Source organism: Physella acuta, unplaced genomic scaffold (genome assembly GCF_028476545.2).
Source record: "Physella acuta isolate Inbredline_101_S28 unplaced genomic scaffold, ASM2847654v3 ptg000502l, whole genome shotgun sequence".
NCBI lineage: Eukaryota > Metazoa > Mollusca > Gastropoda > Physidae > Physella > Physella acuta.
In genome coordinates, this window is record NW_026732021.1 from 546,808 (window position 1) to 570,296 (window position 23,489).

The window sequence follows — 23,489 nt, forward strand, 5'->3', positions numbered from 1 at the left end:
AAGTAGTACTATTTACGTTTATAGTTTCGGAAGGGGTTAAGATGGACCAAAAATGAATAAAATTATGTTTATAGTTGTACAGTTTGTTAAGAGAAAGATAGACCAGAAGTTAACCAGACTAATTATGTTTACAGTTTTGTTAGGACTAAAAATGAATCAAACTATTTGTGTTTACAGTTCAAGTATGATGGAGAAAGCCCGTATATAATTGCTGATTTTAAAGTCACTTGGGGACCAAACAATCTGCTCCTGGATAATCCAAGTGGAATTCAAGGTTAGTTTGTCACTGTATACCATGAAAATAGAGAATATAATAGTGTATAGTCACTGTGCTCATTACAATTTACCCCCATGTCAAATGATGACTTTCATGCTACTTGTTCATTTAGAGGTTTTATTACATGGGTGTTTAAATGCGTAGTTTTTAAAATAAACTGTTTTATTATAACAACTCCCTCTGTTTTAGCAGAGCTAGTCCCTAAAGGTTTAAATATACTTATCTTTTTCATGTTAAACTTTACAGTTCAGATATACAAGTGTATGCATATGGTATCCTACTGTGGGCAGTGTTTATCCTTGGATGCGGAGTACGAGTGTGGATGGTGCGAGGGACCTTGTGAAAACTGTGAGGGGAAGTGTCTGCTACAGAAAAGTTGCAGCAATCATTGGTTGGACCGAGCATCTACTTGCCCTAATCCTCAGATCACTAGGGTATGTTGTACAAAGGTCTAGTTGCCCCAATCCTCAGATCACTAGGGTATGTTGTACAAAGGTCTAGTCACAACAATCCTCAGATCAACATAAATTACAACATATTTATGGCACCCATCTGGTTCTGTGCCTAGACCAATCCCAATGATTTAACACAGCTCCTTATTTGTGTATGGCTTGGGAGACAGCTCTAGTGCTATGTTTGAAAACCAATGTAACTATGTTGTCATTTATTTTTCCCAAACTAGTTTTCCCCTGCCACTGGACCCATCCAAGGTGCGACATTGATCACAGTGACAGGGATCAACCTGGGAGGGAAAAACTACGCAGACTTACATGCTGAGGTGGCTGGGAGGCTTTGCTCTATCAAACCTGACCACTACATACCATCAACCAGGTGAAGACACCACTTGTTTTATGTTGACATTCTTCTATGTTGTCCTTAACTTTACATTAACAAATGGTTACTTTGTTACTTGTAGATTTGTCTGTGAAACTGGGCGTGTTGACACAGTATCTAATGGCAGTATATCAGTTACTGTCAATGGAAAATACACTGCTAAATCAGACTCAGAATTCATGTTTGTGGTTAGTATATTACCATTTCTTTTATCTTTATATCTTTTGATTTTTCTACTAGTTTTTAAATGTTTCATTTAACTTAGTTGCATTGATATTTTTTGCTAATAAATTTAAGTGTTTTTATTTTTTCCAGGACCCTAATGTTGCTGGTATCTCCACCAAAGAAGGTCCAAAATCAGGGGGAACAACTCTAACAGTGACTGGTGACCATTTGGATGCTGGAAGTGAAATTACTGTCAAGATGGGAGGTGGCATGTGTGAGGTTTTAAAGTAAGTTAGATTAGGACCAATGGTTGGCACCAATCAAAATGGACTACATCTTACTACAATCCAGGCAGTATTTAGAAAAGAAGCATTATAATTATATAAGCACTGCACTCCAGCAGTTACCTATCTTTCATATGGATTCTCCTGCAGCTACTAAAATTTAAAAAAAAAATGTATAAAATATATCAGCAATGCTTTAGATGTCTAGATACATATAACATGATCTCAACAGAGCAAACAAAACAGCAATAGAGTGTAAAATCCCAGCCCAGTCAATGAACAACACTGTGGTGAGAGTGGAGGTCAGCTTTGGTGGCTACAGGAAGGAGGCCAAGGAGATGTTTACATACAAGCCTGACCCAACTGTTACAATTATAGAACCTCTCAAGACTATCATGAGGTGAGTTCAACATCAAGTTTACAGTGGAGTCAAATGGTGGTGGTAATATTAGATCTCCCGATCTTTACACAGTCATTGGGCATTGTTGAGTATATTTCATTGGATTTGAGGTTTTTGACTTTATTTGATTACTCTGATAACATGATTGCTGAATGTATTTGGTTAGATTAATGATTGGATTGTGTGATTGTTTTATTGATGTGATAAACCATTGCCAGTTGTAAGCTTGTTAAAAAAAAAGCTAAAGCTCTATTACAACAGCACATTGTATTTTGTATTCTAGTGGTGGGACTTCTATGACCATCCGTGGAAATGGTTTAGATTTGGTTCAGAAGCCTCAGTTTGTCACTAAATATGGAGACAAGCGTTTCACAGAGGTAAGAAAAAACTTGACACACATTGTAACTTTAGGATCAGATTTTAAAATGTACATATCTGTACATTTTTAAAAAAATGTTGATTCTTCCATCATCATTATATATATTTTTTTAGCATTTTTGCAAATTTAAGTCGTCATTTAAAAAAAATTATCTGAAAGCTTGGACCTAAAATGTGTTGCAGGACTGTAAAATCATCAGCGTGAATGTCATGGAGTGCAAGTCCCCCTCCATCGTAGCCCCAGGTGTTAATGTGACAGAGACCAGCCCACTGGAAGTCCACTACGGGTTTGTCATGGCCTCAGTGGCTGCTCTGGAGAACGTCTCATACGACAAAGCTTTTGGGCCCCTGTGGTACTACCCAGACCCTTATGTAGCACCCTTCACTGAGGAGGACAAAACTAAAAAGTTCCAAGATAAAGATTTGCTTTCTATTCAGGTATATATCAGCTTTATTGACTCGCTCAGTAAATGTATTGTGGAAGTTTGCCATTCTGATATACTCTGATATAGTCTAGAGGATATAATATTTTGGTTTAACATTCTAATATACTTGTAATGTCTAGAAGTTCTAAAAGTTTGGATACTCCTGTTTCTACAGTTTTAATGTGGCAACAATGCTGGTCCATTAGATATAGCATAGAGATAGCTTTGTTAAAATTTAGATTTGCTGTCAGTAGACATTTTAAAAACCCATTTCAACAAGTCTCTGTAATTCTAAAACAAAATTCGACTTGATAACTGACATATCTAACAGTTAAGAATCTATGGGAACGGTTGGTACAACAACTAACATTGACATTATTTTCTCTAAACACCAGGGTCGTTTTCGTGTGGTGAATGTGCTGATGGCCAGTGTTAAAGTGTTTGTGGGGGAGGAGCTGTGTAGCCAGACGTCTGCTAGTGACCTGTCCATTACATGCCTGCCACCTAGTGAGAAACCAGATGGTACAGACATCACTGGCAAAGCTCCAGTCACAGTAAGTTCTCTAAAATTTTTTGCTGTAACAGTAAGTTCTCTAAAAACTTTTGCTGCAACAGAATCAGTCTAACTAGACTACAGTTAATCTGCCAGTTTTAATCACTAATTATGTAATGATATGTATATAGTTTTGTCTAGTGGTACATGAATACTTAGATGAATTACTTTCTGTAGGTCCATATTGGCAACATGAAGTCCATGCCTGGCTACCTGCGTTATTACTCTCCCTCTGAGTCCAACAAGTCTATTGGACTGGGAGTTGTTCTAGGTGTGGCACTGCCCATTTTGTTGATCGTGGTCCTGCTGACCTTCTGCGTGCTGCGCCGCCATCGCAAACACAAGCCAGATCAGCACTACATCCCAGATGTTCTCAAGGACTACGAGGGTGCCAAACCAGAAGAGGAGGGGATGATTACCATGGATAACCTCCCTGTCAAGGTGGACATGAATGGTGGTCAGCTGGACAAAAACTCAGGTGTGTAGAAAATGATCAATATTTTCTTATCCTGTCAGGTGATAGGGTGATTGGCATCTATTCTATTAACACTTTTAATTTAGCAATGTAGAAGGAACAGGGTGGTGCAGCTACTAGTAGATCACTCGACTGCTAACCTAAAAGTTGTGTTCGGATATCCAATTCGAGTCTGCAGGTTGTTTCTGAATCCACTCAGCTCTGATAGGTACCTGACTCAAGTTAGGGAAAGTAAATGCTGCTGGGTATAATGCTAACCACACTTTTCCTTCACATGCTGCAAAAAAAAACCCAGATGAAATCTACTTCATCTGCCATATTGACTATCAGGTCCATAATGTCAACTTAAGTATAGAAGGAAGTTTTGATATACTTGTAAAAATAGTATTTGATTTCTGTTTTAAATTTTCTATTACTGAGGTCTTTTATCTGTGAGCAACACTCAGATCAGTTGCATTAAATATCTGTATTGGTTTCAGACTCCACTCCTTACATTAATGAGCAGCTTGTGTTAGATTCATTAAGTTTCTGTAATGGTTTCAGACTCTACACCTTACATTAATGAGCTGCTTGGGAAGTTTGAAGAGCCAGTGTTGAAGCAAAGTATTGCTGCAGCTCTGATCTCCAGGAAAAAATTGAATATTGGTGATTTAGTTGGAAAAGGTACATTTTTAATTTTTAAAAATATTTTTTATGACGGTACATTTAGGAAAATTTGTGTATTTTAACACGTTTTTATTAACTCAGCTTCGCGTGGATGTGTTTGTTGTTAAAATTGACATCGAAAATTAGCCCACTTCTGATTGCTCTATAGATCTGAAATTTGGCATGCAGGTTACTTTCGCCTAACAATTTCAGATGCAATCATAAAAACTAGCAATTAGAGACCGTAATTAGCTTAATTTAATTACGCCCAAAGGACCATAAAATTGAGGACATGATTTCTAAAGATACCGACAAGACTGGAGGCTTGTTGACACAGTTACTTCGGCCCCAATCGATGTGAGCGCGCTGGCCGTGATCGTATAGTGGTTAGTACTTCGCGTTGTGGCCGCGACAACCCAGGTTCGAATCCTGGTCGCTCAAGATTTTTTTAGTCCGTGTATTTATAAACACTTAGTCAATTCATACTTAATCAAGTCATTAGATAAAGTAGAAAATAAACTATATAAAAAACTTTTTTAAAAACCACGTTTTTCATGTGTAGCAACGGACTAAAAAGGAGAAAATAAAATACTTAAAAAAAACTTTTTAAAAAACCACGTTTTTCTTGTGGACTAAAAAGTAGAAAATAACTATTTACATACATTTGATGACAAAAAACGTGGGTCGGGCAGATGGGTCGGGAAATTTGATGGTGAACGTACCCACGTTTTTTGTCATCAAATGTATGTAAATAGTTATTTTCTACTTTTTAGTCCACAAGAAAAACGTGGTTTTTTAAAAAGTTTTTTTTAAGTATTTTATTAATTTTGTATTTATGTATTAATATTAAAGTGCTATAAACTAAGTAGAAAGTTATTTATAATTGAATGATTGTTACACCTTTTGACCTAATATTGAAATCGACTGTTTGGTTATCAGGTCATTATGGTGTGGTTTACAAAGCTGTGTACAAAAACCCAGAAAATGACAAACAGGCTGATGTAGCTGTTAAAACATTACAAGGTGAGCTATTAGCTGTAGTATACACTGGTGTATGTCTACCTATTGTCATTAGAAGATTTGTCTAGCTCTTGCTAAATTACTATAACTTAGCTAATTAGATTTGTCAAGCTTGTGTTAAATTACTTGGTTAATTAGATTCATCTAGCTATTGTAAAATTCCTTGATTAACAAGATGACCATTCTAATCTATGATTCAATTGAACAATTTTTAGCACCACGATCTGAGGCGGAAGCACTCCAGCAATTTTTGCAGAATGTTGCCATGGTGAGAGACCTGTCCCACCCCCACCTTCTGCGAGTTGTTGGTGCTGTGGTCAGTCCCAGTGATGACCCTATAGTCGTCATGCCCTTCATGGCCACAGAAGACCTAGGGTCCTATGTTAGGGAACCAGCCAAGGTGAGAACACTTCTCTGATGAAGATTGTAACATTTTATTTTATCAATAGGTCCAGTGCTAGTTAACTTGATACAATTGTCTGATGTAGATGGTAACATTTATTTTACAAGTAGGTCCAGTGCTATCTAACTATATAGAATATAAAGCAAGCATTCTCTTGATCCACAGTCTCTAAGTCTGACAGATCTGTTGGTCTACTGTAGTCAGATAGCTGATGCCATGGCTTACCTGGACAACCTACACATTGTACATAGAAATCTTGCTGCCAGAAATTGCATGTAAGTTGAGATACAGGATTCTTTCAATCCATTCCTTATGTTAAGTAGTAACACATGCTCAAAGATTTCAGTCATCATGAAATCACCTTTTGTTTCCATCCCTCAGTTCGTAAATCCATACCCAGATCCTGTAAAATAATTGTTGCTACTTTCCTCTAATAGAATTACAGAAACCGACGGCAAACGAGCATCAATCAAGTTGACGGATTATGTCATCACAGCCAGCTTGTTCCCCCAAGAGTTCTATGTGGCTGCAGATGGAAAGGTCTCTGAACTGGTCAGGTGGATGGCGCCAGAAACATTGGAGAGTTTCATCTTCTCCTCCCACTCTGATGTTGTAAGTTGATACAAAAAGTGAACTGAAACAAAATCTTCTGGCCATACTGAATATTTTTTAAGTGTAAAAAATTAAATTAAAAAAATTACTTTTAACCACAGGATTCTGTCAGCCAGCGAGTTTAATAAACTAAGGCTTTAAAATTGACTCCTTAGAGCTGATTAGGTTAAATCCCTTTAGAAAAAATTCTCCTTAGACTTAATATTTTAAATTTCAAATATTTCTGTTTTCTACAATACTTGAATGTATGCCAATGATTGCAGTGGTCATTTGGTATTGTCATGTGGGAGGTGTTGACCAGAGGAGTGGAGCCGTACCCAAACATCTCACCTAGTGACGTCATCACACAGGTCAAGTCGGGGAAGAGGCTGTCCAAACCCAGACAGTGTCCTGAGAATGTGTAAGTGTTGCTTGGTCAAAAGATCACTGCCAGTAAACATTTGACCCTGGCTGTGTGAGTTACTGGCTATGTGCACATGAGAAAACAACTCACTTTTGAGCAGAAGTTCAAGGATTGCTCATGTTGATGTAGAAAAAACACTCATTTAAAAAATTAGCCATCATGTTTTATCCCTAATATCTTAGTTCAAATTGATTAGCCAATTTTATAATTTCCTGATTTCTCAGCTTAGATTGCTCAACTATCTATTTATGTTTCAGGTACCAAACAATACTTTCCTGTTGGCAAACAGTCCCAGCTGATCGACCTAGATTTGCTCGACTCCTTGAATTTCTCGGCCCTTACGACACAGAATCAGGCCAGGATGTCAAGCCTGAGTCCCAGTCTCTGACTGCATCAGTCGAGGTTGGGGGTTCAGAAGAATATAAGGAATTATTTGGATAAAATGTTGGACCAAGCTTTTCTAGTGAAGACTTTTATCATAAACTTGCTCACTGGGAGGTGAAGTGATCTGTGAGTGCCATCAAATTTTTAACTTGGAAGCAACCTATGACGGCTCTGTATGCAGTAGTTAGATTCAAAGGAAATAACATTATTAGAGTGAATCCACAATTATATTTGAAGTTTGTAGGAGGGATTACATTGTTACCATGGATACATCTGTTGGTGACATTAAACAGCATATGTGAAATCAAAACAAGCATTTAAAAGGGTGCATTTAAAGTGCAATAGTAACTCAGTTGAAAAATGTGCCACACTGGTCAGATTTTTCAGCATGGAACTGCAGCTCTGGTGGACCTATGAATCTCAGCAATATCTTACCTCACAGTTCTTGCCTTGTTTTATCTTTTGTTTTTTTGTGATCTCATTCACCAGCATCATCTACAACTCTCATTCACGTATTCTTCAAATTTCTTAGAATGGGTTAAAAAAATGCCTTACTTGAATAGGTTTTATTGTTTTCAGGTAATTATTTTTTATTTGAAAAATAATGTATGACCAACTAAATATTTGGAAATTTTAGCATCTGTAGTAGTTCAGCAGCATACATGAAGCATATGTTAAGACAATAACCATCTCTAGGCTCCGAGTGCCTTAGGACAACCAGTCTATGTCTGAACTGTTTGTTTTCTTGTCACAAACTGTGAAGCTGCTCAACATACAGGTATAAAATTTCAACTGGGATAGAGTACTACTGGGCATTAAAGTGTCCAGTATCTTCACTCTTCTTTTAGAAGTCAGTTCTGTTTTTTTTTAACAGAACATTGATTTTAAAAGTTTCAGAATAAATATAAAACATTTATATTTATCAATTTAAAACTTATCTTATTTAGAATATAGATACAATGATGCCAAATTTTTTTTTGTCTTTCAGAGCTAATAGGTTTTAGTTCATTACATATTTTAGTGGTTATTGATTTGTTCCTAAAACCATATTGTAAATTTAATGATAGCATAATTTAAAGATATAATACTTTAATTATAACGACCAATTATATTTTTTTTACAATACTGATAATAATTTCTATCAAAATTTGGATCACCCTTGTGTGAATATGCTACCATTTTTATTTATAATCCTACAAGCTAGTGCTGTCTAGATGTTGACTGTTGAGTGAAGTTCTCTGGATCGCCTTGTATAAATGTAAATAAAATCTGCCATACACATTTGACATTTTGTGTGTTATAAATAATACAAACTTGTGTGTTGGTACATTATAAACATACTAAACATGTTTTTTAAGATACCTTTTTGTCTAAATAAAAACAAAGCACTTAATTTTTACTGTACTTCTTATTTTTAAAATTGAATAATTTTTAAATGTAAAAATAAACACATACAATTGGTATGCTCAGTCATGTTTTCTTAGATATTTTAAGTCTTTTTGAGATGAAAGAGGATAGATACATGTCTTTTTATGAAGTTGGATATTGATATCAAATCTAAATGAAAGTCATTTCAATGTTTATCATGAAAACTACATAATATCATCAGTTTCAACTTAAAATCTGTTGAATCAAAAATTTACATTTAAAAAGTTATTCTCAGTATTGTCATTTCCTAGCAGCATTTTATACAAGAAGTTTTCTGTGTTGCCTATTGTACATATTATTTTGTATACTTTTAATTTGGCATCACATTGAAAAAAAGTTGACAGACTCTAGTCTGGTGGAACAAATGATTTTTATACAGTCACAATGGTTGAGTGGCCATGTTCATGCAACTAACATTGCCAGGTGGCAGTAGTAGCTGATGAACAGGTTGACAACCAGACATAAAATGCATGTTTTCATGAAAAACTTTTCTTAAGTCAAGTCTGTAAGTCCAGTACATCACATGGTATTTGAACATTATTTTTATATTTTTACAAAATAAAACAATTTTTATATCTTTTTCATATCAGTTTTTACAAGTGCAATTTTTGACTAATTCTATACTTGTACAATATTGTATTGAAGTGTTTAGTTGTACATTTCTCTGATCACTTAAGTTTTGCAACTGCTGCTTTGAAAATATTTTTGATACTAAATTTAAAATGTGCTTTATTTGTTTGATGTATTAGCATTGGTAGTCGTGTCATTTGAAAGAGTTTTTACCATTGCTAGATAAGCAGATCAGGATTTTTTTTTTCATATTTATTTATTATGTTAATTATACCTGTGCTTTGAGTTAGCACCGCAGTTTTGCTACTGTAATAATTTATGTAAGATAATTGATATTACTCATGTATGACAATGTTTGTGTGTATTTGGTAACCAGTGAGTGAATGGTGTATTTAGTTCAATAGGCGACAAAATTTTTTTAAAATGTCAACGCAACTTTTTACTTTCAACCAAAATTTAATGTCACCCTAAAAATGGTGTTCCATGATAGATTTGAGGTGAACATGAGTTTTAAACTATACTGTATTGAGATTTTTGTTGCAATGGTTTAAAGTTTTTTTATTTAAAAAAAAACAAGAATAAATGCTTTGAAATGTCTTTATTTTACTTTTCTTGAGAACAATTACTAAATTATAGTTGCCACCAAATTGCATTGGCTTAATTATGATGCAACTCTTTCTTGAAATTCTGGGAAAAAATATGCAGGCATCTTGTTGGACTTGCTGACAAGAATTATGCAGGGGGTGACTTATACCTAGAAGAAATGTGCAGGCATCTTGTTGGACTCAGGTAGTGACTGATGCTGACAAGAATAAATATGCAGGTAACTTGATATTTGTATCAGAATTTGACACCTGCTAAGAGCCACCATGTCTACTGGTATCAACTCACTTCCCAACACTGATCAGAATGGAAAATAAAAAAATGAATAGTGCTGATGGTATGGATAAATTTATTTGTATTTACACAACAATGTTACAACAGAAGACTTGTGAAATACAGTTTGTGTGAGATATGTACAGGAAACTGATGTAGAATTTAAAGATAGTGATCTGATGAAAGACTAAAATATTGCAAACAATTAACATAAATCTAAATACTATATTATAAATTAAAATGCAATATTTTTTTGTACATTAAAAATATATAATAAGGCTTTAAAATTAAGTTGGCATACAATGGCAGTTTAAAAGGTACTGAAAGACACTTAGCTCAATTTTTACCTTTTTATCAAGGTCACGACATAAGTAATAACTTTAAATAAATGAGCAAGTTTAAAGACTGACAACATAAAGCCAATAATGAAAAGGATTCAACAATAAAAAAAATTAAACAGATTATGTATAATTTAAAACACTAAAGAAATGCATATCTCATTCACATATTGCATTTTTATTTTGCATGTAAACACATAAGCTACACTATATCTTCTAATAATTTCACTAGGTGTCCAATATATTTATATAAGCTTAGTGTAGGAGCTTCACAATTTATGGAATTGATACAGAAAACAACCATTGCAACAACAACCATCAAGAAAACTTCAGGCTAGAAGAGTTGCATTTCTGTGTTGATCTATGGCAACTTCATTTGGCAGAACATGGACAACTTTTTCCTGTCAACATGTTGACTCAGTATTGACATCATGTGATGACTGACCACGGTATTTTCAGATTGCTGTACCTGGTCGTTTTATGTAAGGTTAATAACATCACACAAATACTTCTTGTCCACAAATAAATCTTTGACGACTCTGGCAAATAATGTCATTACATGATGTATGGTGTGGTTTGGATCTTGAATGAACGTGATTGAGCTATCAATGGTTGATGCCATCTGGGAATAAAGTTTATGTTTTCTTAGGGCCTTCAGCTCATTACAGCTGGAGCTGCTGGACTGGCGTGATGCTGAGTTTGTCCTGAGGGTGTCAGCGCTCACAATCTGAGAGGCAAGAAATACTGACAGAGTCTTGGCGAGCAGGCGCATTCTGGGGTGAAATAAAATGTGTTAGGAGAATAAAAAAACTGAGGCAGCAGTGGTCCAAATAACTTTTTATTTAAAATTTTAGACTTTCTGTATTTGTATATAAAAATGACTGTCACATTATGAGAAGTAGGGACACTTGTAAAATGTCAAAATAAGTAAAAATGGAAAGAAAGAAAGTGTTGACTGACTTTTGAGACAATGGTGACCTTTGACCTAAGCCCAGGGCACCCAGAATTCCTTTATTTGTCCTTTCAAGTCCAACTTCATTAAGGTAACTGATGAACCTGCTCATCTTGTTGATGGTCCCAGTCAGGGGAGGGGGAGAGAACTCTACTTGTCTTACAAACAGCCGCAGAAGGAGATGCCACCACAGAATGAGCTTAGATTCATCAACAGCGCTAAAAATAGAGAAAGTCATTAGTAAATTTTTTTTTAATTCAAGGGCTAAGCTTTTATTTTAGTCCCCGACATGAAGTATTTTATAAAATCAAATATCCTATTAATGCATTATTCTGCTATAATTTAATAACAACTTTACACATAACAATTTAAGGGAATATTGTATTTTCACTATGTTAATGTTATTCATCCAAACAGGATGTAAACTCCAATATATGAAAACATTTTGAAAAAATTAAATTCTCCACTAACACAGTAAATGAAACACATTAAGGTAACCCCAACAGCTCACCTGGGCTGGGCTTTTGTTGACCACTCTAAAATTTCGTCCATAATCAAGAGCTCATCACTGAGCTTCTGACAAAATGGCAGCTTGTGTTGTAGGTAGGCATAGAGCACCAGGAAGGCGCTCTCTGCCAGCGAGTCCTGGACGTAGCCAGCCTGGTTGAGCTCAGGGACCTGGAACACTGTCAGGATGAATGGCCAGCCCTTCAGGTCAGTGCTGGACATGTCCACTGTAGCAGGGGGAAACAGTTGAGACAGGTGGCAATGTCTGAGTTACATCCAACAAAGTCTGACTTACATCCAACAGTGTCTGCCTTACATCCAACAAAGTCTGACTTACATCCAACAAAGTCTGACTTACATCCAACAAAGTCTGACTTACATCCAACAATGTCTGCCTTACATCCAACAAAGTCTGACTTACATCCAACAAAGTATGCCTTACATCCAACAAAGTCTGACTTACATCCAACAAAGTCTGACTTACATCCAACAACATCTGACTTACATCCAACAAAGTCTGACTTACATCCAACAAAGTCTGACTTACATCCAACAAAGTCTGACTTACATCCAACAAAGTCTGACTTACATCCAACAATGTCTGCCTTACATCCAACAAAGTCTGACTTACATCCAACAAAGTATGACTTACATCCAACAAAGTAGACCTCAATGCCAGCCTCTATGACCGCAGACATCTGCTTGAGTGAGGCCAGAGACCTTGACGCTGCCTTCATGCAGGGCACCAGCAGTAAACTGTGGGGTGACGAGCGCAGCCAGCCAGTGAAGGCCGACATGATGGTCTCCAGCCACTGACCCTCAGGGTTGCTGTTGTTTAGGAGACTTAGGATCTCTTTTAATAAATTGTTGGACTCCATCTCTTGACTTGTTACATCTGGAACTGAAAAAATAAAACCCAATTAGAATTTTAACAATTTGAGTTATCTTCCCTATATTTGAGGATGAGGCATTTAAGTTAACAACACTGGCATTGAGGAACCAACACAGAAGCCTAATATAGGCATAATAGGTCCATGTTTTGTGAGGAGTTACATCATGTTTTAGTTTAATTTAAAAAAAACCCCACAAACCTGCAGTCTCCATGGCCTCCACATCAGAGAGCAGGTTGACCAGGACTGTGCTCAGCATGTCTGGACTGACACCTTGCATGTAGGTCACATGACACAGCTGCTGCATGATGCAGTGGACATAGGTTTGTCTCTTTAATGAAACTTGACCGCTCCATGGAGTTTCAGGCCCAAAGCCAGAAATTTGTTTCAGTAGCCTGTAAGGAAAACATGAGTGTCTAGTTTGGTACTGTATAGCTTGGCCGGTCTAGTTTGGGTGTGTGACTTGGCTAGTCAAAAGATTTTCTAGTCTAGTTTGTGTGTGTGACTTGGCTGGTCTAGTTTGAGTGTGTGACTTGGCTAGCCAAAAGATTTCCTAAAGATTAGTCACCTGATTCCTAAGGCCAGCCTGGATGACCTCTCTGCCAGAACACACTTGGCATCACAGAGCTGCAGGAACCAGTTACAGACACGTGTGAAGCCTTCAGGTGTCACCAGGTGCCAGTCATATTTCTCAGCGGTCAGCAGCAAGTTGTACATCTCTGGCTTCTGGAGAAACACAAAGTTTTCTCTACAGTAGTTGGTACAGTATCAGGTGTTTTATACATTAGTTGGTACAGTATCAGGTGTTTTCTAAAGTAGTTGGTACATTGACAGGTGGTTGCTACTCTACATTAGTTAGTCTTAAAGGTACTAACATTATAACAGTGATAGTTAAAGTATCAGACATCCTTAATAAAAAGACAGTGACAGTTTATCTGACCTCTCCATGTTCAGTATCAACATAGCACTGGATGAGTAGGACTGCCAGATTTTCCTGCATGCATGAAGCCATCTCTAGATTTGGTTGTGTCATGTAGTAGTTGATAACATCTGGCCACTGGACCTGGGGTACAATCTGGCCCAAGAGGGAGAAACAGCAAGGGGCAGCAATCTCTTTCATCTGAAATTTGAATCTTATATGTTACACTGCTGAGCTCAAACCAACTATCACATTGTACCAGCTGTTTCAGTTTTAAAGAAATTTAAAACCAAATTATCTGTATTTAGAGCCTGTTTCTATTAGTTTTTAGCTAAGAAATTTAGAACTTGTCACTTATTTCAAACACTATATAAGTAATACACAAGCAAACATAATGAAAAGAGTAGTTTAAAATAATGTATGACTTCTCCTCTTAAAAAAAAACAACTTCTCTGGGAGAATAAAGTTCAAGTGATAATCTTAACAAACCTTACAAATCAATTTACTCTCTAACCAACTTTACAAAGTGAACTGAATGACAAATTAACCCCCCCCCCCCCCGGTGAAGTGACCACCATACATCTGACCCCTCTTTAAACAAAACTGACCTTGGTCATAGTCTCCAGCAGCTGTAGGTCAGGCCGCAGCTCCTCCCAGGGCAAGACCTTGAACTCTGACACCAAGACTGAGATGATGTGGGCTGGGGTTGTCTTGGTACTCAGGCCAGTCATGTAGTACATCAGCAGTAAGGACAAGACACCGCTGCCATTGTTGGGGAATTTTCCTGCTCATTCAGTCAGATGGGAACAACACATTAAAACACTTGAAAACTTTCCACTTACCACGACTTTAAAGTAACTAGTTGAACATTGAACACTTACGATCCATGAGCTGGTAGATGTACAAGACACATTTGCAAAAAGCTGAGACCATGTACTGGGCAGAGGTGTCATCAGTGTCCACCCAGGGCATGGCCAGACTGCCACTGGTCTGCATGAGAGGCTGGAGCCAGGGGGAGAAAACTACCAGCACGGGATGCCAAATTAGCTCCACAACTGTCGACAGATTATATTCAAGGGTTAACTTCCAAATCTTCTTCTTAGGGGCCCTTCAAACATTGTTTACTAACTTCACTAAGAAACCAGATTTTAACAATTTTTAAAACTAACAATTTTTTATTTGATTACCACTACCTCCCCCCCCCCACCCTGAAACATATTTTAATTATCCATTAAGCATATATAATTACATGATTAAAAGAAACAAAAAATCAATGAACAGAACAGTTGAAGTGTAGAGAAAAGTGGTTTTACTTTGGTATGTGGACATGCCCTCGGAGCCATTGATGATCTTGGTGGTGTAGCTGCGACACAACACCCCAATCAGTTTGCTGATGTACACTGTGTATCTGCTCCAATGGGAGTACAGGCCAAAGGTCAAGTTCTTGCTGTCATTCATTCGTCCATGCAAGAAAAATGAGCTCAGCCAGTCTAAAAGTTCTTTCACCTTGTAAACAAAAAAAATCTTTAAAATTTTAGTTTATGTAAAGTAAAACAATAGGATTTTAAAATTTTAGTCAGAGTTAATGTCAAGCAAAAGAATCAGATTTTACAATTTTAATTTATGTAAAGTAAAACAATAAGATTTTAGAATTTTAGACTTAACCCTTTATTTACGGAATTAGGTTCTGAATGAATTTTTTCTTAAACAATGTATTATCATATTGCTTTTGGCACATTTAAAGCATATGTCGAAGGAAATTTCGTTTCATAAATTTTTTATGGCCCAAAAAGATATTGGTACTTATAAGTACCGTCAGGAATGTAGGACATTTTTTCCAAAAAAATTTTTTTTACAAAACAGGAACAAACAATGCAATTTATTAACTAATAACATGGCAATCATTATAACAGTCATTTTTTGTAATTTTCACACATAAATACAGCACAAAAGTCTATTTTGAGTACGATTTATATTGGATTTTCTATCAAAACACATCTTAGACCTCAAACACAGCAAAAGCTGCCGACATGTCATGCTCCCTCAGTCTTGTCTGTGGTCATTCTGGTGTAGCAACGGTTGCCGGACTGAAATGCTTTTGCTGGAAGCTTCCAATAGCTATTACTTACAATGAGCCGCATAAACAAACAAAAGCCTAGTCATTCAGTACACAACTACTAGTAATACTAGTATAATTGTAGCCTACTCGAATGTTATGACAAGTCTACACTACTGTGTAAAGTTCATAAATAGAAGTGAGCTCAATGTGTTTAGGATAGCCGAAGTGGCCTACTGTTTCCTGTTTACGGATTAAAATTTACCATATAGATCTATACTATATGCAGAAGTATGGACTATTACTAGTCTACAGGAATACATTACATAAGTACTAGTTATTGTAGGCAAGACACTTTATTGCAGTAAATTTAACTAACAAATTAAATCTTACTACTAGAACTAGGCTTTGGTATACAAATGAAGTATACAAAACCTATTACACGAGCCTGCGACTGCTACCTTTATTCTTGTTATTCTTTTACTACGAGAAATCAACATGTAATTACAATATTTCTTAGGTAAACCATATGCTAACCTTCTCATAAATGTGTAAATAGCATTTTTTGAGTACATTATGATAATCAATTATCAAAATAATATTTATGTCACTCCACATCGAAAATCTGCCGTTTCCTAAAAATCCTAAAAAAAATGACCGTGTGCCCTGACGGTACTTATAAGTCCACTTGTAAACATCGATCTAATACAAAGACAATTTGATTAAAATTGTATAACTAGAAGTTAAACGCGTTTGCCTGACTATAGAAGGTGCCAATAAAAAATATTTGGGGATGAAAACTTCAAGAATAAGGTAAAACAAAGGGAAATCAGGAACGTTTGTGAGAACGTTACAGAACAATTGTAAACTACTGATACAGCAAGCCATTGAAATTGGCGCCACACCAAAAAGTTTCAAAATACATCAATCCCTCCAACTACCGGCGACTCAGGGGAGATAATACTATTAATTACATCCAAAATTTTTAAAATTCGTATTAAATTAAAAATAATGCAGGCACTTAATTAAAGTGGTACTTATAAGTACCGTCAGTAGATAAAGGGTTAAAGTTTATGTAAAGCAAAATAATCAGATTTTAAAATAATCAGATTTTAAAACAACCAGATTTTAAAATAATCAGATTTTCAAACAAACAGATTTTCAAATAATCAGTTTAAAAACATATTTGTTGTTTGTACCTGAGCAGTGTGTAGGGGTGAGTCACAACAGTCGTCCACTAGCTGGCCATCAAACGTGTCAGTGCTGTCCCTCTGGCCACCATCTTGGTAGAGCAGGTGGCTGGTGAAGCAGGACATGAGCAGGAGTTGCCAGACTTGAGGGTGGAGCTGGTCAGATGCTGAGCCTGGTGGGGTAGACATTTTTTTATCATGGGGAACATTCTTCTTTCTTCTTCTTCTTCATTCTTAATTATTAGTGTTGAAGGGGATCGAGATTTATCTGCCAGTGGGTTTGAACTCGAGACTTTGTTCGAATTTATCAACCATGAGCTTTTTGCCGGCTCGACCACGCCTCCAACACAATTAAGCGTTACGTGTCAACTGGTTATGCGCCATTGAGGCCATTGTCTCCGATTTCAGCCTGCTTTTCTTTTTGGATTTGCTTCCATAGCCTTTTTCCAACCAAGAACAAACTACAAGGCAGCAGTTGTTTGATTTTGGAGTTGTCTCTCCTACAAGAGTGGCTGTCCCCAGCTAACGAGCCTCATCTGCCCGAGGGCTCGAACTCGAGACTTTTCGGTTTAGCAACCATGAGCTTTACCGACTCGACCACGCCGACCCCTGGAACATTCTAAAGGCTGGAAACCTTCTTATAAACAAATATATGAACTATGTCTAGAGAGATCTAAATAAAACCACTGTACATGGACCTTGAGAATCTACAAGATGACAAACACCACTGACCTTGTAGGATTATGTGTAGCACATTGTACAAGTTCAAGGGGAAGTTACTCTCTAGTACTGTCTTCAGATGACTCAGGTAGAGCTGTAAATAATATGTAACAATAAGAACATTGAAAACTATTGAATAACTTTAACAATATAAAACTGAAAATTATTGAATAACTTTTGTCATTCAAGTACAATAGAATATAGTATGTCTGATAATAAATCAGTATAAAAACTCTTCTACTAAAATAATCTTATTCTATTTGGTAATAAATTTTTATACAATTTTTAAAATTAAATTTTAACAATAAAATTCTAGATATAAAATTTTTTTAAACGAAACTAAAACAAAACAAAACTAAAAAGTAAACTAAAACACAAATTGAATACATTTTATTCCACTTCTGTAAAGCCATAAAACACGTACATGCTAAAGAAATGAAGATTTTCTACCACTTGTCCTTACCTCAAAAACCAACTTGGTTTCAGGTTTGGTCTCAGTGCCACAGGTTAGGATGGCAGACCCCAAAGTTTCTATCAGAATTTTTCTCTCAGCTTCAGCAGGGGGAGTTAACAGCAGCCATTGTTGGATGTTAAACTGGGAAACACATTGAAGCATACTTGAAAGTAGATAACTCTCTAACAAGATTTAAGTTTTTATAGCAAAACAAAGATACTTTGTGGTGAATGACTGTCAGTGTGCAAGGTGAAGTAGGGCTAACCTTTTACTGTGACAATTCATATGAAGGGATAGTACGGTCAGTTTTATGTCCAGCAGCTTTTACTTTCCCTGATGTAAGTAAGGCACCCGTTACGGCTGGGTGGACTCAAGTATGTGCTATGGACTCTAGCCCAGGTTTCAAGCCTAAGATCCAAGCCCAAGACTATTGCATTACCAGTCATGTACTCTACCATTTCTTTGGAATTCTTCATCAACAAATGAAGTTACACTACTATAGTAACACTACTAGTTCTACTCATGAATGTAAAGAGGATGGTTTCAAATCTCTACTAGTTAGAGCCTGTATTAGAGAGAGGCCTGCAGCAAGTATAAACAAAGAGTTGTCTGACCTTGGTGAGCAGCATGAAGCCCAGCTCCATGTTCTGAGACTGCAGGACGTTGAGCAGCTGACCATACATGATGACCAGCTTCTCTGGGCAGCTGTTGGGGACAAAGTGGGGGGAGACCAGGCCAGAAATGGACGGCTTGTCCAGGCACAGCTGCAGGACTGTCGAGGTCTGACTCTTGTCTCGGCTGACAAACTCCTGGGGGTTGGAAGGTTAAGGACATGTGACACCAATAAATGACAGGATCAATGTGACACCAATAAATGACAGGATCAATGTGACACCAATAAATGACAGGATCAATGTGACACCAATAAATGACAGGATCAATGTGACACCAAGAAATGACAGGAGGATACATGCCATTGACATCAACAGGATAGATGTGACACCAACATGACATGTTAGATGTGACACCAACATGACATGATGTTAGATGTGACACCAACATGACATGTTAGATGTGACACCAACATGACATGATGTTAGATGTGACACCAACATGACATGATGTTAGATGTGACACCAACATGACATGATGTTAGATGTGATACCAACATGACATGATGTTAGATGTGACACCAACATGACATGATGTTAGATGTGACACCAACATGACATGTTAGATGTGACCCCAACATGACATAATGTTAAATGTGACACCAACATGACATAATGTTAAATGTGACACCAACATGTCATAATGTTAGATGGGACACGAACATGAAACGATGATAGATGTGACACCAACATGACATGATGTTCGATGTGACACCAACATGACATGATGTTAAATGTGACATACCGGTGACACGTCACTTACCTGTCCCAGGATCTCAATACAGGAGGTAAGAAACTGGCGGGAGGGTGGGTAGAAATCTGTTTCATCAGACACCAGGTTGACCAGATAAAAGAACAGGGTGCAGCCAATGTCATTCAGACGCTCTGCGCGGGCTGCATCTGTTGTTGTTTGACTTTGTTTGATCAGGCACCTGTGGCAACAAGTCTATTGTAAGGACAGCAGTAGGTTGTTTCAGTAACAAGGACAGCAGTGGATTGTTTCAGTAACAAGGACAGCAGTGGATTGTTTCAGTAACAAGTTTATTGTAAGGACAGATGTTACAGGTGTGAAATGTTACAGGTGTGAGATGTTACAGGTGTGAGATGTTACAGGTGTGAAATGTTGCAGGTATGAGATGTTACAGGTGTGAAATGTTGCAGGTGTGAAATGTTGCAGGTGTGAGATGTTACAGGTGTGAAATGTTACAGGTGTGAAATGTTGCAGGTGTGATATGTTACAGGTGTGAGATGTTACAGGTGTGAAATGTTACAGGTGTGAAATGTTGCAGGTGTGAGATGTTACAGGTGTGAGATGTTACAGGTGTGAGATGTTACAGGTGTGAGATGTTGCAGGTGTGAGATGTTACAGGTGTGAGATGTTGCAGGTGTGAGATGTTACAGGTGTGAGATGTTACAGGTGTGAGATGTTACAGGTGTGAAATGTTACAGGTGTGAGATGTTACAGGTGTGAGATGTTGCAGGTGTGAGATGTTACAGGTGTGAGATGTTACAGGTGTGAGATGTTACAGGTGTGTCAGAAACTGATGTGTTAGCCTGGCATTATCAGGGTGTATACAAAAATTAATTATTTGATATGATATTCAGCATGTATAAGAAATAAACTAATTACATGATATAATAACAAGAAATAAAGCCATTACGTGATAGCATTCTCCGTGTGTACAACAGCTACACAGATGTTTGGGGCTGTTGGCAGGAGAGACTCTATCATGACCTGTTTGTGCTCCACTCTGTTCTCATCCAGCCTTCTCTGGATGATCTCATTCAGTTCTTTCACCTCAATCTAGCGCAAGATGTTCAAAAAATTAACCACTATGTTGTTTAAAAGTGATTTCCACAAATACAAGAGGTTCAAAAACTTGAGGGGATCAAGCATTTCTGTGAAAAACGAAACTATTCTCATCAATCAAAGGACACAAATATTTGATTGAGTTACCGTGACAGGTAGAATAGCTGGCCCACTGCATCTGTGTAAGGGATTCACTTTACTTTTACACTCAGCTGTTATAGGGATCTGAAGAAACAAGGCAATCATTCAACAGCTGTTCAATAATATTTTACTAATTCACTTGTCACTTGATAATTCTACAAGGATAAAATAGTTTACTAATCCACTTGTCACTCTATAATTCCACTAGGTAAAATCAATTCAGAATCATGTTTTGTTTTCTGATCCTGGGTTGTTGAAATGCTGAGGTAAAAACTAAGCTCACTAGTCAACTAATAATGTAGTTTATTCCAAATATAGTTGATCAGTTTCGATTTCGTATAAAGCTTGAAATCATCCATTTTATTGCCTTGTAACACAAAGTATTATGAAAATCTTGCTTTCTTAGACAATGAAATAAAATGTTCATCCCTATTTCTGTCTCAGGTTAAAGTAGAATAGAAAGTAATTTATCAGATAAAACAAAATATTTCTCACTGTTTTTGTGATGTTTGAGTACAAACTGGGCAGTAACTCCGTGAAATTGTAGTCCAGAGCACAGTGGTGGGCAAGACGGGCTGAGAATATTCTACACAAAATTGGTGGGGGAAATTTAATCAGGCAAATAATAATTTAAAATATAAGGCAGAGAAAAATTTTAACAGCAATGATAACAAATTTATAATCCATTCTCAACAACAAAATATTTTACAAAATTCTGGGAAAATACATAAATAAATAAATTTGTGAATCTATATTTAAAAAATTAATAAGATAATGGACTAAAGACTACAATAAAAAAAACTCACTTAGTAAACTGTAGGAGAATCTCTAGATCTGCTCGCACTAGACTGAGAAACAAAGACTTCTCATCAACAATGCCGGAGTTTATCATGGGCACAGCACTCTGTATGTTTTGTAGGGGGGGAGGAGGCTTGGGAGTTTCATACCTCTGCAGCCGTCGTGTGATTCTCTCAGTTGCTGATAGTGGTCAGGACAGAAAGTAATTGGAGTCAGAAGGATATTGCAGATATCATAATCTAACCCAGTGATTACATGACCTAAAACAGTGACATTAAACAATGGACCCCTCACCATTTCTAACCCAGTGATTACATGACCTAAAACAGTGACATTAAACAATGGACCCCTCACCATTTCTAACCCAGTAATTACATGACCTAAAACAGTGACATTAAACAATGGGCCCCTCACCATTTCTAACCCAGTGATTACATGACCTAAAACAGTGACATTAAACAATGGACCCCTCACCATTTCTAACACAGTGATTACATGGCCTAAAACAGTGACATTAAACAATGGACCCCTCACCATTTCTAACACAGTGATTACATGACCTAAACCAGTGACATTAAACAATGGACCCCTCACCATTTCTAACCCAGTGATTACATGACCTAAAACAGTGACATTAAACAATGGACCCCTCACCATTTCTAACCCAGTGATTACATGTGTTAAAACAGTGACATTAAACAATGGACCCCTCACCATTTCTAACCCAGTGATTACATGTGTTAAAACAGTGACATTAAACATTGGACCCCTCACCATTTCCAGCCAAGTTCATGGAATGTTTCCTGACAGCTGCCTCAACTGCAGCAGATTTGGCAGATGTCAGACGCTTCTTCCAGTCTGCTGCCAAACAGCTGAGGTTGTACTGAACACCCTCCAGGTCCATAAACTCATACCATGGTCCCTATGGGGAGAAATGCCAGGAGTCAAACTATGGGTTGTTACAGAAGTTTACAGTTTCTTTTAAAATAATTTTAAAAAGAAATTTGACATAAAAACCTGAAGAATAAAAAAGGAAGTAAAATTTGAAAAGGTATGTAATTTATAAAAATCTGACCACAAATTTAACATGCCAAAATGGGACAGTTAAATTTAAAAGAAATGAGATTGATAAAAATCTGACCATAAATCCTTGGAACACCTGGTTGAGTCTAGCAGCCTCGTACTGAACAGGTAAAGCAGGAAGATACAAGTTCCCGTCATGCAGACGTGGTTCCTCCAGCCACAGTTGGTACGTCTGGTACAGCCTGCAACATACAATCTTATGTCATACAACATGATGCTGTACTTAACAATCTTATGTCATCCAACATGATGCTGTACTTAACAATCTTATGTCATCCAACATGATGCTGTACTTGACAATCTTATGTTATCCAACATGATGCTGTACTTAACAATCTTATGTCATCCAACATGATGCTGTACTTGACAATCTTAAGTCATCCAACATGATGCTGTACTTGACAGAATCTAGTAGTTCTCTGTCATACAACATCCTTATAATCAAGACCTATGTTCACAACTTATCACGAATTTTCCTAGGCTAAGTTATTTACTATCAATACTCTTGCTGCCCTATATCTACTTTTGGCAACCACCTAGACAGCTGATTGTTTAACTTAGTAAATGACTTACCTGGCCAACATGTGATTGAGCTATTTAAAGAACTCAAGACTTACCTGGCCAACATGTGATTGAACTATTTAAAGAACTCAACATTTACCTGGCCAACATGTGATTGAGCTATTTAAAGAACTCAACATTTACCTGGCCAACATCTGATTGAGCTATTTAAAGAACTCAACATTTACCTGGCCAACATGTGATTGAGCTATTTAAAGAACTCAACATTTACCTGGCCAACATGTGATTGAGCTATTTAAAGAACTC

General features: G+C 36.9%; 2 protein-coding genes across 3 annotated transcripts in view; one reads left to right on the forward strand and one right to left on the reverse strand.

Moving 5' to 3' along the window:
- Positions 1–9,673, forward strand: part of LOC131944669 (plexin-A2) — a 44,841-nt gene extending 35,168 nt beyond the window's left edge. For both annotated transcript variants that reach the window (XM_059305442.1, XM_059305443.1), the window contains exons 11-27: positions 178–274; positions 524–711; positions 960–1,108; positions 1,194–1,299; positions 1,427–1,563; positions 1,793–1,960; positions 2,244–2,337; positions 2,522–2,776; positions 3,159–3,317; positions 3,494–3,794; positions 4,335–4,454; positions 5,376–5,459; positions 5,672–5,856; positions 6,025–6,134; positions 6,297–6,471; positions 6,735–6,871; positions 7,132–9,673. In XM_059305442.1, the coding sequence (XP_059161425.1) occupies positions 178–274; positions 524–711; positions 960–1,108; positions 1,194–1,299; positions 1,427–1,563; positions 1,793–1,960; positions 2,244–2,337; positions 2,522–2,776; positions 3,159–3,317; positions 3,494–3,794; positions 4,335–4,454; positions 5,376–5,459; positions 5,672–5,856; positions 6,025–6,134; positions 6,297–6,471; positions 6,735–6,871; positions 7,132–7,315 (2,649 nt within the window). In that variant the 3' untranslated portion in view covers positions 7,316–9,673. The remainder of the gene's footprint in view (positions 1–177; positions 275–523; positions 712–959; positions 1,109–1,193; positions 1,300–1,426; positions 1,564–1,792; positions 1,961–2,243; positions 2,338–2,521; positions 2,777–3,158; positions 3,318–3,493; positions 3,795–4,334; positions 4,455–5,375; positions 5,460–5,671; positions 5,857–6,024; positions 6,135–6,296; positions 6,472–6,734; positions 6,872–7,131) is intronic.
- A 518-nt stretch (positions 9,674–10,191) lies between these two features.
- The window catches only part of LOC131944659 (ectopic P granules protein 5 homolog), a 32,843-nt gene continuing 19,545 nt past the window's right edge, over positions 10,192–23,489 (reverse strand). Inside the window, exons 25-45 of the mRNA XM_059305428.1 lie at positions 22,720–22,843; positions 22,353–22,500; positions 21,587–21,758; positions 21,276–21,366; positions 20,787–20,864; positions 20,491–20,633; positions 19,593–19,761; positions 18,773–18,967; positions 18,168–18,299; positions 17,717–17,798; positions 16,994–17,157; positions 15,052–15,244; positions 14,620–14,793; positions 14,347–14,522; positions 13,760–13,939; positions 13,388–13,545; positions 13,021–13,214; positions 12,582–12,830; positions 11,934–12,156; positions 11,431–11,640; positions 10,192–11,243 (exon numbers count right to left, since the gene is read on the reverse strand). Of these exons, the coding sequence (XP_059161411.1) occupies positions 10,949–11,243; positions 11,431–11,640; positions 11,934–12,156; positions 12,582–12,830; positions 13,021–13,214; positions 13,388–13,545; positions 13,760–13,939; positions 14,347–14,522; positions 14,620–14,793; positions 15,052–15,244; positions 16,994–17,157; positions 17,717–17,798; positions 18,168–18,299; positions 18,773–18,967; positions 19,593–19,761; positions 20,491–20,633; positions 20,787–20,864; positions 21,276–21,366; positions 21,587–21,758; positions 22,353–22,500; positions 22,720–22,843 (3,550 nt within the window). The 3' untranslated portion in view covers positions 10,192–10,948. The remainder of the gene's footprint in view (positions 11,244–11,430; positions 11,641–11,933; positions 12,157–12,581; positions 12,831–13,020; positions 13,215–13,387; positions 13,546–13,759; positions 13,940–14,346; positions 14,523–14,619; positions 14,794–15,051; positions 15,245–16,993; positions 17,158–17,716; positions 17,799–18,167; positions 18,300–18,772; positions 18,968–19,592; positions 19,762–20,490; positions 20,634–20,786; positions 20,865–21,275; positions 21,367–21,586; positions 21,759–22,352; positions 22,501–22,719; positions 22,844–23,489) is intronic.